Source organism: Durio zibethinus, chromosome 9 (assembly GCF_047325235.1).
Source record: "Durio zibethinus cultivar Kanyao isolate XHJ-2024 chromosome 9, ASM4732523v1, whole genome shotgun sequence".
Lineage (NCBI taxonomy): Eukaryota > Viridiplantae > Streptophyta > Magnoliopsida > Malvales > Malvaceae > Durio > Durio zibethinus.
Genome location: NC_143170.1, coordinates 2,289,644 through 2,300,237, shown reverse-complemented (window position 1 = coordinate 2,300,237; position 10,594 = coordinate 2,289,644). Strand labels below are relative to the sequence as shown.

Sequence of the window (10,594 nt, the reverse complement as noted above, 5' to 3'; positions counted from 1 at the left end):
TTCAATTTTGTTTGTTATTCTTCTCATCTCTAAGTTTTAACACTGCCATTCTCAAATCAAATTTTAAAATAATAGAACGATAGCCCTTGTCCAAAATAGCTTAACGGCCGTAATCCATGGCCCACGGTTCAGCTGTGAACTTAATATCTTTAGAAAAGCCTTTACATTTAATTCAACATTTCTCTTGAATTTTAAAAAGAGGAACTTAATAAGTGCTCTTAAAGTATTCTCTTTAAACAATCCCTTGTTTGCCAAGTAAGTTAATTAAATCACCATAATAAATTTTATATAGTCAATTAAATGGAGTTTGATAGGTTCTCAACTAAAAGCATGTCATTGGAATCATAATTCAACTTGAGATGATTTTTTATAATTTTTTTTACAGATTATTTTTTATTAATTATATTTTATAATATTATTTATTTATTAAAAAAACTGTAGCAAAATGAGGGCATCATCCTGATAATTTTTTAAACAATTTCACTAACTTTTTAAATGTACATAAATAAAAATATAAAAATGAATTAAAAAGTATAGTGTTACAAAAGACTGTTGGACTTAATCCAAATCAGTGGGCTAACGCATGGAATTAAGCCTAGCAAAACTGGGTCAGCTTAGATCTGCTATGTCCATTTTAATTTTTACCCCTTTTTTTTTTTTTTTTTTGTATTTCGTTTTAATTTGTACTTACATCTTGGCATACAATACATGAAGCAAAGTCAGAGGCTATAGAAATTTTATGTACTAATTGAAATTCGGATAGATTTGATTCCTGCTGTTAACAATCTTCTAACACTATTTTTATTGTATAATTTAGAGAGAATGAAAGCATGTAAAGAATGTTTCAAAACATTTTACAGTTTCACGTTCGAGGCACATATTTGAAGCAGAATGCAAGTCTCCTTATTCAACAAGTAAATAAAATATAAAATTTGTACTTTCAATTGCCTGATTTTGTCACTGGATTTTGGCAGGTAAAATGTCATTCATTTTACAAATTTGGTGACTCTCTCACCCTTCTGTTTGTTCTTCAGAGATTGAGGTTGACTCTCCTGTATACAACTGTTTCAGTGACTACAGTTACCCTGAATGTTTCCGTTTAATTCTTGTTTGGTGCAAATAGGTGGATGGCATTACAATGGGAGGAGGTGCAGGGATTTCAGTTCATCGTTCATACCGTGCTGCGACAGGTAAAGACCATATGTACTCTAGATATACAATTTGTGAACTGAATGAAACCCATTTTCAAGTTTTAAGAGACTATGATTGGGATGCTAAGAATTCAATTTTTTTTATGAGTTTCCATGTAGAATTAGCAGTTCAATTGGCAACTTGGTTACCAGATCTTCTGATCCAACTGATTTTACAATGTTGTTTTGCCTTTAACTAGATTCTGATAGCATCCACAATCACTTTAATTTCCCACTTGACTAGACTTGAAGAGGCCTTAAAAATCATTAGTCCTTCATTAGAATTTGATTCAATTATAATCTCTTTCCTATCAAATTTGTTAAGTAGTCTTTCTCCTGGTTAATATCAAGGCTATTGTCTCTGCATTTATCTGAGTTTCAATTACCTTTTCATCAGCTTGTTTTTTTTGTTAATAAAATTTGTCTTACGATAGGTAAATGCAGGCTTCTTATTATCTCTTATGTCTGCCAGGATTTTAATTGCATTATCTTTTGATGCTTTTACCTTGTCGATAAGTATCAACCGTCTAACCTTGTCTTGTAATATGTCAAGATAAGCTTCCTGCAATTGAAAAGCAACTCAGTACATTAGCTTCAAAAGACTTTTTTGGCTAGATATAGTGATCCCAGATGTCCAAATTCGGTAAGTGTTCTTCACAGGTTTATATGCATACTAACCTTTTTTTCTCCCCTTAACGCGTATGAGCCTGAACTAGAGTTATCTGTGAACTTCCCAGGAGCTAACCTGACTTGTTAGGCATATATCATGTGTTTAGATGCACTCAAGTTGGGCAGAGACAGGGCATATAATTCCAACAATGCAATTGTGACCTGTTTGATCAGCAATCGTGGATATGAACATCCGCAGAAATCAAATAGTCGATACCAAGACCAGATGGAAGCACTGTAATTCCAGATAGGAGACATGGTCCTTAGTTCTGAGTTCTTACGAACTTTATATGATCCCAAATGTGGGAGAATAACTTTCTATCACATATTTTTTTCTTTTATTTTTATTTTCCTATGGTTTCGGCATTGATTCCTTTGATAATGTGAAGTGATGGAGTTAGATTGCTTTAGAACAAAGTTGAGCTGGTCATTGGTTAAGCCATAGATGGGGGCAAAAAAACTGACAAAAGGTTTTTGCTAGTGGATCTCTTTTTGAAAGGCAAGCAAGTGGTGGAAGATGACACATTTTTTGCAGCCAACTACTTTTCAACTTCATGTCACCATTTTCTTTTCATTGATTCACTTTAATTCGGATATACTTAAAGTTTAAAAAGTGATTTTTACAATCAAATCTCGCTGTTGTTATGGTTTTGAAATTGGGAGGAATTTGTGCAGTCTGGCTTACTCAAATCATGCTATCAGGATAGACTGTCATGTTCATTATCATGAAATCCTGGGGCCCTTCCATGCCTTTTTTTCAGTTCCAAAAGACTGAGCAAAAACATAAAAAACATAAGATGCCATCAGATGATCATCTTCACTATCCTAAAAATTCAAAAAGGAAAGAAAAACTTTGGTATAAATACTTATTTTGGTAGAACCCTGGTGTCCAATACGTCGATTGAAAACATTTTCCGCTACAAATCGCAATCAAAAGGAAAACAGATCGATGTAGCTGTACAAAGACAAAGTTTTGGGACCAGAGCTGAGGTTTAATAATTGGAGCAGGTTTTAGGAAGAGAAATAGACATGAAACTACCCATGTAAAATTCACGTGAACATCGTTTATATGTCTGGGGCACCAGGTTGGCTGGCTGGGGAATAATCAAATTAAAGGAGTTGAGGCCAAACTATTCGCAAGCGACTAATTAAAGCTTGTTTTAATTAATTAAATAGGCCCTAATGGCCTAATTTGTTTGTAATGTTAATCAGATAGGTTTATCAAAGCTGTTTCATACAATACAAGTTACTGAACATTCATAAAAGTTAACCCATGATTGAACTCAGAACTTAGCCCATGATTCATGCAGTCATCTTAAGAAGTAACATCTATCAGGTTTAGATTTCAAATCCCAATTCCTGCAATCTTTTCTCTTATCCTCGGCAAAAAAAAGCTAATTTAAATTTCAGTGATTTTAGTTATTGCATGTCGTGAGAAACAGCTCCCCCCTTTCCCAGGATATATGCTTTCTTTATGTTCCTTAATCTAATACTTGATTGATATTTTTTTGGGTTTCGTGAATTCTGTTTGGACTACTCCCAGTCTCTTTCAGTAAACCACACCTGAATTCATGGGGGTTCAAAGCACTAAATTTTGATATCAGTTCCTGTTTCTACTATTTTGTCACTCATTGTTTCAAGGGTGCTCGGACAATACAGTAAGTTTTGTTCTTAGTACAGACCCTTTTCTGTTTCAAAAGGCAATAATTTTTTTTTCTCAACTTTTATACCATAAGTTTTGTAGGGCTACTATTACTACGGGTTATTATAGGAGGATTTAGCTTTTAAATTCGTCACAAAAGTTTTCAAAGCGTTTTCCTGTCAGCTGAAAGAATCCTCAGATAGCAATGGAAAGTGGGTTTTATTCAGCTTGGAAGAGTGGTTCTTTGTTTGGGCTAGAGAATGTAGAAGAGGATGGAGAGCTGAAATCAGCATCGTCGTTGCCATCTATCCCTCAGCCACAAACACCAAATGAGCCCATGGAATTTTTGTCTAGATCATGGAGTCTATCTGCATCAGAAATTGCAAAAGCTCTTGCTCAGAAACAAAAACAGTTTGAATTTGGTATTAATCCAAGTTCATTTCCAGACGCCTTGGTTGCACCACAAATTGTAAGTGATCTTATATATTCTTAGCATCGTTTTTTTTCCTTCCTAAAAGTTCATGTTATACCCTTTTTATTTGTTTTTTTCTTTTTAATCTCAAATCCTCAGGATCCTTGAATTTCGTTGGATCAAAACCAAAATTTGATCTTTCTTGATAGATTGCATTGCATATTTTGGCTTTCTGTTTCCTGGTCTTTGGTTAACGCTGCCTTTAATGTGTTGTCTCTGCAAGTACTAGTACTTTTCAACTGTGAAGAATCTGGCAATTTCTTTTAATGGTTGGCTGACGAAATTAAGAATCCCAACTAACTTCATAGATATCTCTGGTCTATTTTTTCTTTCGTGCTTGAATATATTTTTTAGGCAGGGAAAGTCATAGATTCAATTAATGCCCTAAGAAGTGGATTAATTGGAAAATGGTTTCATCACCACAAGGAGTTGGGGACTAACACAATGAAGAAGAAAGATAAGATTCGTGCAGAAAATGCTCGGGTGTACTCAGCTGTTTCGGTTGCGGGACTAGCTGCAGGTTTGGCAGCAGTAGCCGCAGCTGGAAACTCCAATGGCACAGGCTCAAAAATGAGCCTGGCATTGGCATCCGCTACTGAACTTCTGGCATCGCATTGCATTGAATTAGCTGAACTAACCGGGGCTGATCATGACCGCGTTGCTTCTGTTGTCAAATCAGCAGTGGATATTCAAAGTGCAGGTGATCTGATGACTCTCACAGCAGTAGCTGCAACAGGTATTTGCTATCTGCAGTTTTTGAAGAAATTCAGAAGCAGTTGTACCTGAATTTCTACACAATTTTTATTCATCCCAAATTATTAATACTCTAATCTTTTCCAATCTCAATATTATGAAATGGGCTTTGATCCGAATCATAATTTTGCAAAATTAGCCTTGAGAGGAGAAGCAACTTCGAAAGCAAGATTGCCAAAAGAAGCAAAGAAAAATGCAGCTATAAGTCCTTATGAGAGGAGCATGAGAGAAGCTTATTGGTCTACTGTTTTTCAAACTCAAATGAAGGAGCAGAATCCTCCTTGCGAGGGTGAACTATTGCAACACACACGAAAAGGTAATTCCTGTTCAACGCTCAAGATGTCTTAAAACTCAACTAGAAACAGGTTTTGGAACTTTGATAGAAATTACTGATTCAGCTACATTGGAGTATTACATCTGAATCACTTGTTAACTGCTATTCTCAGGTGTGTTGCGATGGAAGCGCGTCTATGTCTACATTAACAAGAAATCTCAGGTACAAAAACTAGCTTGATGGAAAAACAAGAAAGCATATTGATCAATTGCAATGTTTATAAGCTCTTACAAACGCTCCATTGTCAGGTCATGATTCAGCTTAAAAGCAAGCACGTTGGAGGGGCATTCTCCAAGAAGAATAAATGTAAGCATTGTATTATTTCTGATTAATCAAGTCAGTTCCTTTGCACTACCTTTTTCTATAGCTCTTGCCTTTGTTTTGACTGCCAGAGCAGCAAAAGCAACTTTTTGCCACAAAACAGTATAACTAGCTTTTTGTTTTCTCTAATATTTAAATGTCCTCTTACATATACCATTCCAGGTATTGTTTATGGAGTTTGCGATGAGACTTCAGCATGGCCATATAGAAAAGAAAGGGAAACTTCGTCTGAGGAACTCTATTTCGGTCTCAAGACTGGACAAGGTCTTCTAGAGTTTAAGTGTAAAAGCAAGATTCATAAGCAGAAATGGGTCGATGGGATTCAAAATCTTCTCCGTCAAGTCAGCTATGCCGAAGCAGTTGAGCTTTCTCTCGAATCTTTGAGTATCAGCGACGGTATGTAGTTCATAGTATAGCTGTGCATACATGGTCAATTTGGCCCCTATCTGTAGGGAGAATAAAATACAGTTTTTTAGAGACCCTTCCACTATTTTCATGCTCGCAAAAGATAACAATAACAATGATCCCGAAGAAATTGACTAAAGACATTTGATATTGATAATCTTAAAAGGGAGAAGAAAAAAATTGAAGCTTCCCTTTTTTCCCAGTTGTTGAGAGGAGGATAGCCTAGGAAAGATAAACGACAAGAATGAAATTACGCAAGAGAACCACAGATTGGGGCCGGAAATACAACAAAAATATAACATCCCACTCCCATTCTCTTCACAATCATTGCTGCCTGACAGCAATGATGCACCTTGGTAGTTTTCATTTTTTTATCCAAAAAAAAAAAAACTGCAAGTACAGTAAAGTGGTCCCTGCTCAGAGCTCAACCAACCACTCGTTTAGCTTGATATTTGAGAGTGCAAAAAAATCTGGCAAACCTCCAAATAAAAAATTTGCTTGTTTTATTTTCAAATAAACTTCTCTTAAGCATATAAGGAGATTAGGGAAACAAAGAAGAGGCGGGCCCTGGGGTATGGTATCAGAAGCATTTTGAACCATTTGAAAAACTGCATGCTACCAATTTCCGTTTTCTTCTGTGGACAAAGGCAAAGGAGTAAGGCAAAGCAATTAGAGATGTATGGAGTGAAATTACTTTTGCTAGGCAATCTATATGACAAGTTCAACGTGCATGACACCCCAACGTCCTCTTTTACACTGCTTTATCTTCTAATTTTCCCTCTCAAAATACAACAGTCCTGTTTTCCTCGTACGGTAACAGTCGCAGTTCACAGTATGATCTCATAGCCTTTGCGAGGCATTGCCTCTCAAGATTCTCTGACTTTTGCACAAAACTCTGCAAATTGTCTTTGTGAGAAACTCTTTCAACCTGTCAAAAATGACACATTGAGGATTGATCATTAAGGAGCATGACAAAACAATAATGTATGATACCAAATTTATTTATTTGTTATCAGCATCAAATAATGGAACAAACGTCATCAGAGAACCGTTAGACGTGAAAATATATAGATGATAGGCACCTATATTTAGTTAAACTTGAATGTTGCTGCAAAAATAGCTATAGAAGTTGGCACTTAGAGTTCATTTCTTTGGAACTCTGTTTTCAGCTCCTTCTATCATTAATAAAGTTTCAGAGATCACATTAAGTTGTTATGGCTTGCGACAAATTTTATTATAGCATTAGCATCAATTCAGAATTAATTAGCCAAATAAATTGAAGAATTAGTGAGGAATTACAACCATCAAAACAGCCTTCATCTAAGTTGAGAGAAGTTAACTTTAGTCACTCACAACCAGAATTTTTCAAGAATGATGATATCCATGGGATAGACAGTAAGCAATTGCATTCTAAGTTATTATTCAAAATTCAAAAAACAAAGCTAAGTTAATTCAAGCTGACTACTTCCTTGAATGGAAATTAGTAGAGGAGAATAATCACCATTAACTGTAATCAACCTAAGGAGAACCTAGCAGAGTTTTACATGGTAAACAATGACTGGATGAAACACTGTTCAGAGCAGCAGTAAACAAATAGAATAATACCATCTGTTCAATAATAGGCCCTGAATCAAGTTCTTCAGTCACGAAATGACTTGTTGCCCCAATTAATTTCACACCCGCATCGAAAGCCTGCCAACATAATCTAGAAAATTTAACATGCATATAGAGTTAGGGAGGAAGCATGAAATAGTCAATAAATTCAATTACTCATGGATAAGCAAGAATACTCACCTGTTTAGACGGATTCCCACCCTTAAATGATGGCAAAAGGCCATGGTGAATGTTAATTACATCCTTCCCATATGTCTGCAAAAAATGACCTGATAATATCTGCAAAACAAAATAAAATAAAATAAAATTATAACTTAGCTTCCAGATATAGCATTAGTTGATTCAACCATTCCAGTACACCTGAAATCATTATAAGATACATAATTGTTTAACTAAACATAAGGATAATACCAACAAGAACAGACACTACAAGATTTTGCTAAATGTTAAATATACATATACACTTGCTTGCATCATTTGTGAAAGAAAAAAGTTAAGCCTATTCTTCTAGTTAATATTGTGGACTCCCATATTAAAATATTTTCAATAAAAAATAAAATTGCTTTGCATTGAAATAAAATTGTAAAGAGAATCTGATAACCTGATTTACCTGCATGTACCTGGCAAGTACCAAAAAATCAGTATTCAGAACCAACTCTAAGATCTCCCCTTCTCTTTTATTCTCTTTGGTTGTGTGCAAATAATGATATGGAACATTATTCCTTTCAAGAAAGCGCATCACATGTGTGTTTGGACATCTATTGTGATTACTGCCAAACAATTGATGAAAACCAGAATCAGTATTTTGAAACAAAATACAAATAGGACTAAAAAGAGTTTTGAAGAAAAACGATAAAGACAAAGATCACCAAATGGGATGACAGTTTAAACAATCACCTTATAACACAAGTAATATCAACTGGAAGTCTTCCCTCCTGCCATCCATAAAGCAACTCTATGAGGCAATGGTCCTGTAGCAAGAGAAATATGGTTCAATCATGCAAAACATAAAACAAAACTAGGAGAAAAGAAACAAGTTATACCTGTTTTGAAGCAAGGACACCGATTTTAAACTTGGGGTCTAGATCAGGGACCCTGACAACAGACCTTGTAGCACTGAACATTTTTGAGAGCTTTAGGAAATCTTCATCCATTTGTTTCCGAGGCCATTTAACGGGGTCGAAAACAAATTCACTGCAATTTAGCACACAATAAAATCCACGTCTAATTATGGCTCATATACCACCTTGTTACTAAGAAGTACAGTCAACATTGGTGATTGGACATATAACTCTTTGCCCAGTCCAAACATTATTATTGGACATTCATAAACTAGCAAGGAAGCTCTGACCAAAATCAAACCTACTTCTAGTCGGTGCTGGTGTAGATTTTTTTTGGCCAACATGCTGGTATAGATTAGCAAGAAGCAATTTAGAAAACAATTAAGATAATGCTCTCTTCTGGATTGCTATAATTCTCTTTTATAAATGTACTTCGTTTGCTAGTTCAAACTTCAGCCAAAAGAAAAACTATCCAACATTAACAACACCATTGTCCAACAGAACCAAATTCTTAATTGCAACGTGTACATGCTCCATTGATTCAGTATTGATTCTTTTCGAGCATGTTTCCTTAGGATAAAGCACTAAGCTTTATCACCTTGGCAAAAAATGATGGCTACCAAGAATCAAAATTTGTCGCTTGCATTCATCAATTAAAGACAATTAGCACTGAATTAGAAAATTTTAGATAATTAAATAGCCTTACCTTCTGGAATAGAAGACATTCTTATTCTCAGGGACAAAAACATCAGCCCCAAGTATATTTCCTCCTCTTGAAGCTATACATTCTGATAGCTTTGCAACTATTCCAACTTCATCCTATCAACCCACAAACAAAACCACCATATTCAATTAAAATTAAATTCACAAAATCATCATTTTTAACGAAAAAAGTTCATTTTTTTGTGAAGAAAATGAGAACTTTAAGTGGCAATCCAGTTCAACAATGGCAACATGGAAATGGGTAAAGAATAGAGAGAGAGAGAGAGAGAGAGCGAACATACCGGGCAATGGAAGACGTGGATGCCATGGGCTAGAGAAGGAGAGGAAGAGGGATCTCCGGGTAATTTATAGGATTTGAAGGACCTCTTTGCAAATCCAACAAATTGGGGGAAGCTTGATGAGACTCGTCTTGTGAAAGTCATTTCTTAGAATTTCACCAAAAGCTGGCTTGGCGGCCTTCTCTTTTGGCTGTTGAAGCTCGCAGATGGAAAGTAATAAGACAACGTAGTACAAAGGCTTTAGACTGTCACTGGACGAATCTTAGCCCTTGAGCAGTTATCTAGTTCTCTACCTACTAAATATGGCCATCAACGTAGCGAGAACTAGATAACTGCTCAAAGGCTAAGAAATTAAATTAAAGAGTAGTTATCTTTAATTTAATTTCTTTTCTTAAATTTTTAAACATCTAATTGAAGATACTTATTAATTACAAACATTTGTTAAAATTAATTTAATTTTTATCTTAAAAATATTTATTTAATAAATTATTTTTGCCAAAGTGACACCTGAATTTTCGTTTTGCACCCCGGTTTAAATCACAAAACCACGCAATTAACCGCAGATAATCTTAATCTTAGTAGTGAAAAAAAAATAGAAAAATAAAAAATTATTCCAAATCATAGTATTTAGATTAATTTAAATTAATTTTTTATATTCGGTTGAAATATAAAATTTAAATATTAATATACATTAGATTGAAATTGAAATTTTAAATTTTAAAAAATAAAAAAATTAAATTATATATATTTTAACTTATATATATTAAATTTTTATAAAATAAAATAATTATTTTTTATTTAAATTTATTTTAATATATTAAAATATATTAAAATAATATAAAAAATTAAATTAAAAAAATATAGATAAAATTTGATTTGATTTAGATTAAATTAAATTATTTAAAAATTTATTTTTATTCAAATAAATTTTAAAATTTAATAATTTTATATATTATTAAAAAAATAAATTAAATTCAATCAAATCAAATCCAATCCTTCGGTACTATTAATGAACTCTAACTGACGTGGATTCTTCGATTTTTAGATTTTTAATTTATTGTCAGAAATTACCGGACCAATCACAAAGAGATTCAAAATTTTCAAATTAAACCCAAAATCTTATCTTCCAAAT

General features: G+C 33.9%; 2 protein-coding genes across 7 annotated transcripts; one reads left to right on the top strand and one right to left on the bottom strand.

The window, feature by feature from the left end:
- The first annotated feature begins 3,059 nt into the window (after nt 1-3,059).
- On the top strand, nt 3,060-5,869 carry LOC111305346 (VAN3-binding protein-like). Of its 4 annotated transcripts, none has more exons than XM_089765380.1 (8): nt 3,060-3,195; nt 3,403-3,517; nt 3,685-3,970; nt 4,328-4,709; nt 4,866-5,042; nt 5,173-5,222; nt 5,309-5,366; nt 5,544-5,869. In XM_089765380.1, the coding sequence occupies exons 3-8, from the start codon at nt 3,707-3,709 to the stop codon at nt 5,783-5,785; spliced, it is 1,173 nt and encodes a 390-aa protein (XP_089621506.1). In that variant the 5' UTR covers nt 3,060-3,195; nt 3,403-3,517; nt 3,685-3,706; the 3' UTR covers nt 5,786-5,869. The 4 variants fall into 4 exon arrangements, with proteins under 4 accessions (XP_089621506.1, XP_089621504.1, XP_089621505.1 ...); XM_089765378.1 differs by having other exon boundaries at nt 3,604-3,970; XM_089765379.1 differs by having other exon boundaries at nt 3,596-3,970.
- LOC111305366 (Formyl transferase) lies at nt 5,362-9,834 on the bottom strand. 3 transcript variants are annotated; one of them, XM_089765381.1, is made up of 8 exons: nt 9,466-9,834; nt 9,168-9,280; nt 8,444-8,594; nt 8,298-8,371; nt 8,011-8,170; nt 7,581-7,679; nt 7,392-7,491; nt 5,362-6,714 (listed from the first exon to the last, which is right to left on the bottom strand). In XM_089765381.1, the coding sequence occupies exons 1-7, from the start codon at nt 9,604-9,606 to the stop codon at nt 7,426-7,428; spliced, it is 804 nt and encodes a 267-aa protein (XP_089621507.1). In that variant the 5' UTR covers nt 9,607-9,834; the 3' UTR covers nt 5,362-6,714; nt 7,392-7,425. The 3 variants fall into 3 exon arrangements, with proteins under 3 accessions (XP_089621507.1, XP_022758584.2, XP_022758577.2); XM_022902849.2 differs by having other exon boundaries at nt 6,258-6,714; nt 7,392-7,478; nt 8,298-8,335; nt 9,466-9,832; XM_022902842.2 differs by having other exon boundaries at nt 6,258-6,714; nt 7,392-7,478; nt 9,466-9,828.
- Nucleotides 9,835-10,594: the final 760 nt, after the last annotated feature.

Excerpts from the sequence above, each read along its gene's own strand:
- LOC111305346 (XM_089765380.1), top strand. The coding sequence starts at position 3,707 with ATGGAAAGTGGGTTTTATTCAGCTTGGAAGAGTGGTTCTTTGTTTGGG. Across the intron at positions 4,710-4,865 it reads CACAGCAGTAGCTGCAACAG|CCTTGAGAGGAGAAGCAACT; the intron begins GTATTTGCTATC and ends TTGCAAAATTAG. Across the intron at positions 5,043-5,172 it reads ATTGCAACACACACGAAAAG|GTGTGTTGCGATGGAAGCGC; the intron begins GTAATTCCTGTT and ends TGCTATTCTCAG.
- LOC111305366 (XM_022902842.2), bottom strand. The coding sequence starts at position 9,606 with ATGACTTTCACAAGACGAGTCTCATCAAGCTTCCCCCAATTTGTTGGA. Across the intron at positions 8,372-8,443 it reads GTGTCCTTGCTTCAAAACAG|GACCATTGCCTCATAGAGTT; the intron begins GTATAACTTGTT and ends CTCTTGCTACAG. Across the intron at positions 7,479-7,580 it reads GTGGGAATCCGTCTAAACAG|GCTTTCGATGCGGGTGTGAA; the intron begins GTGAGTATTCTT and ends TTATGTTGGCAG.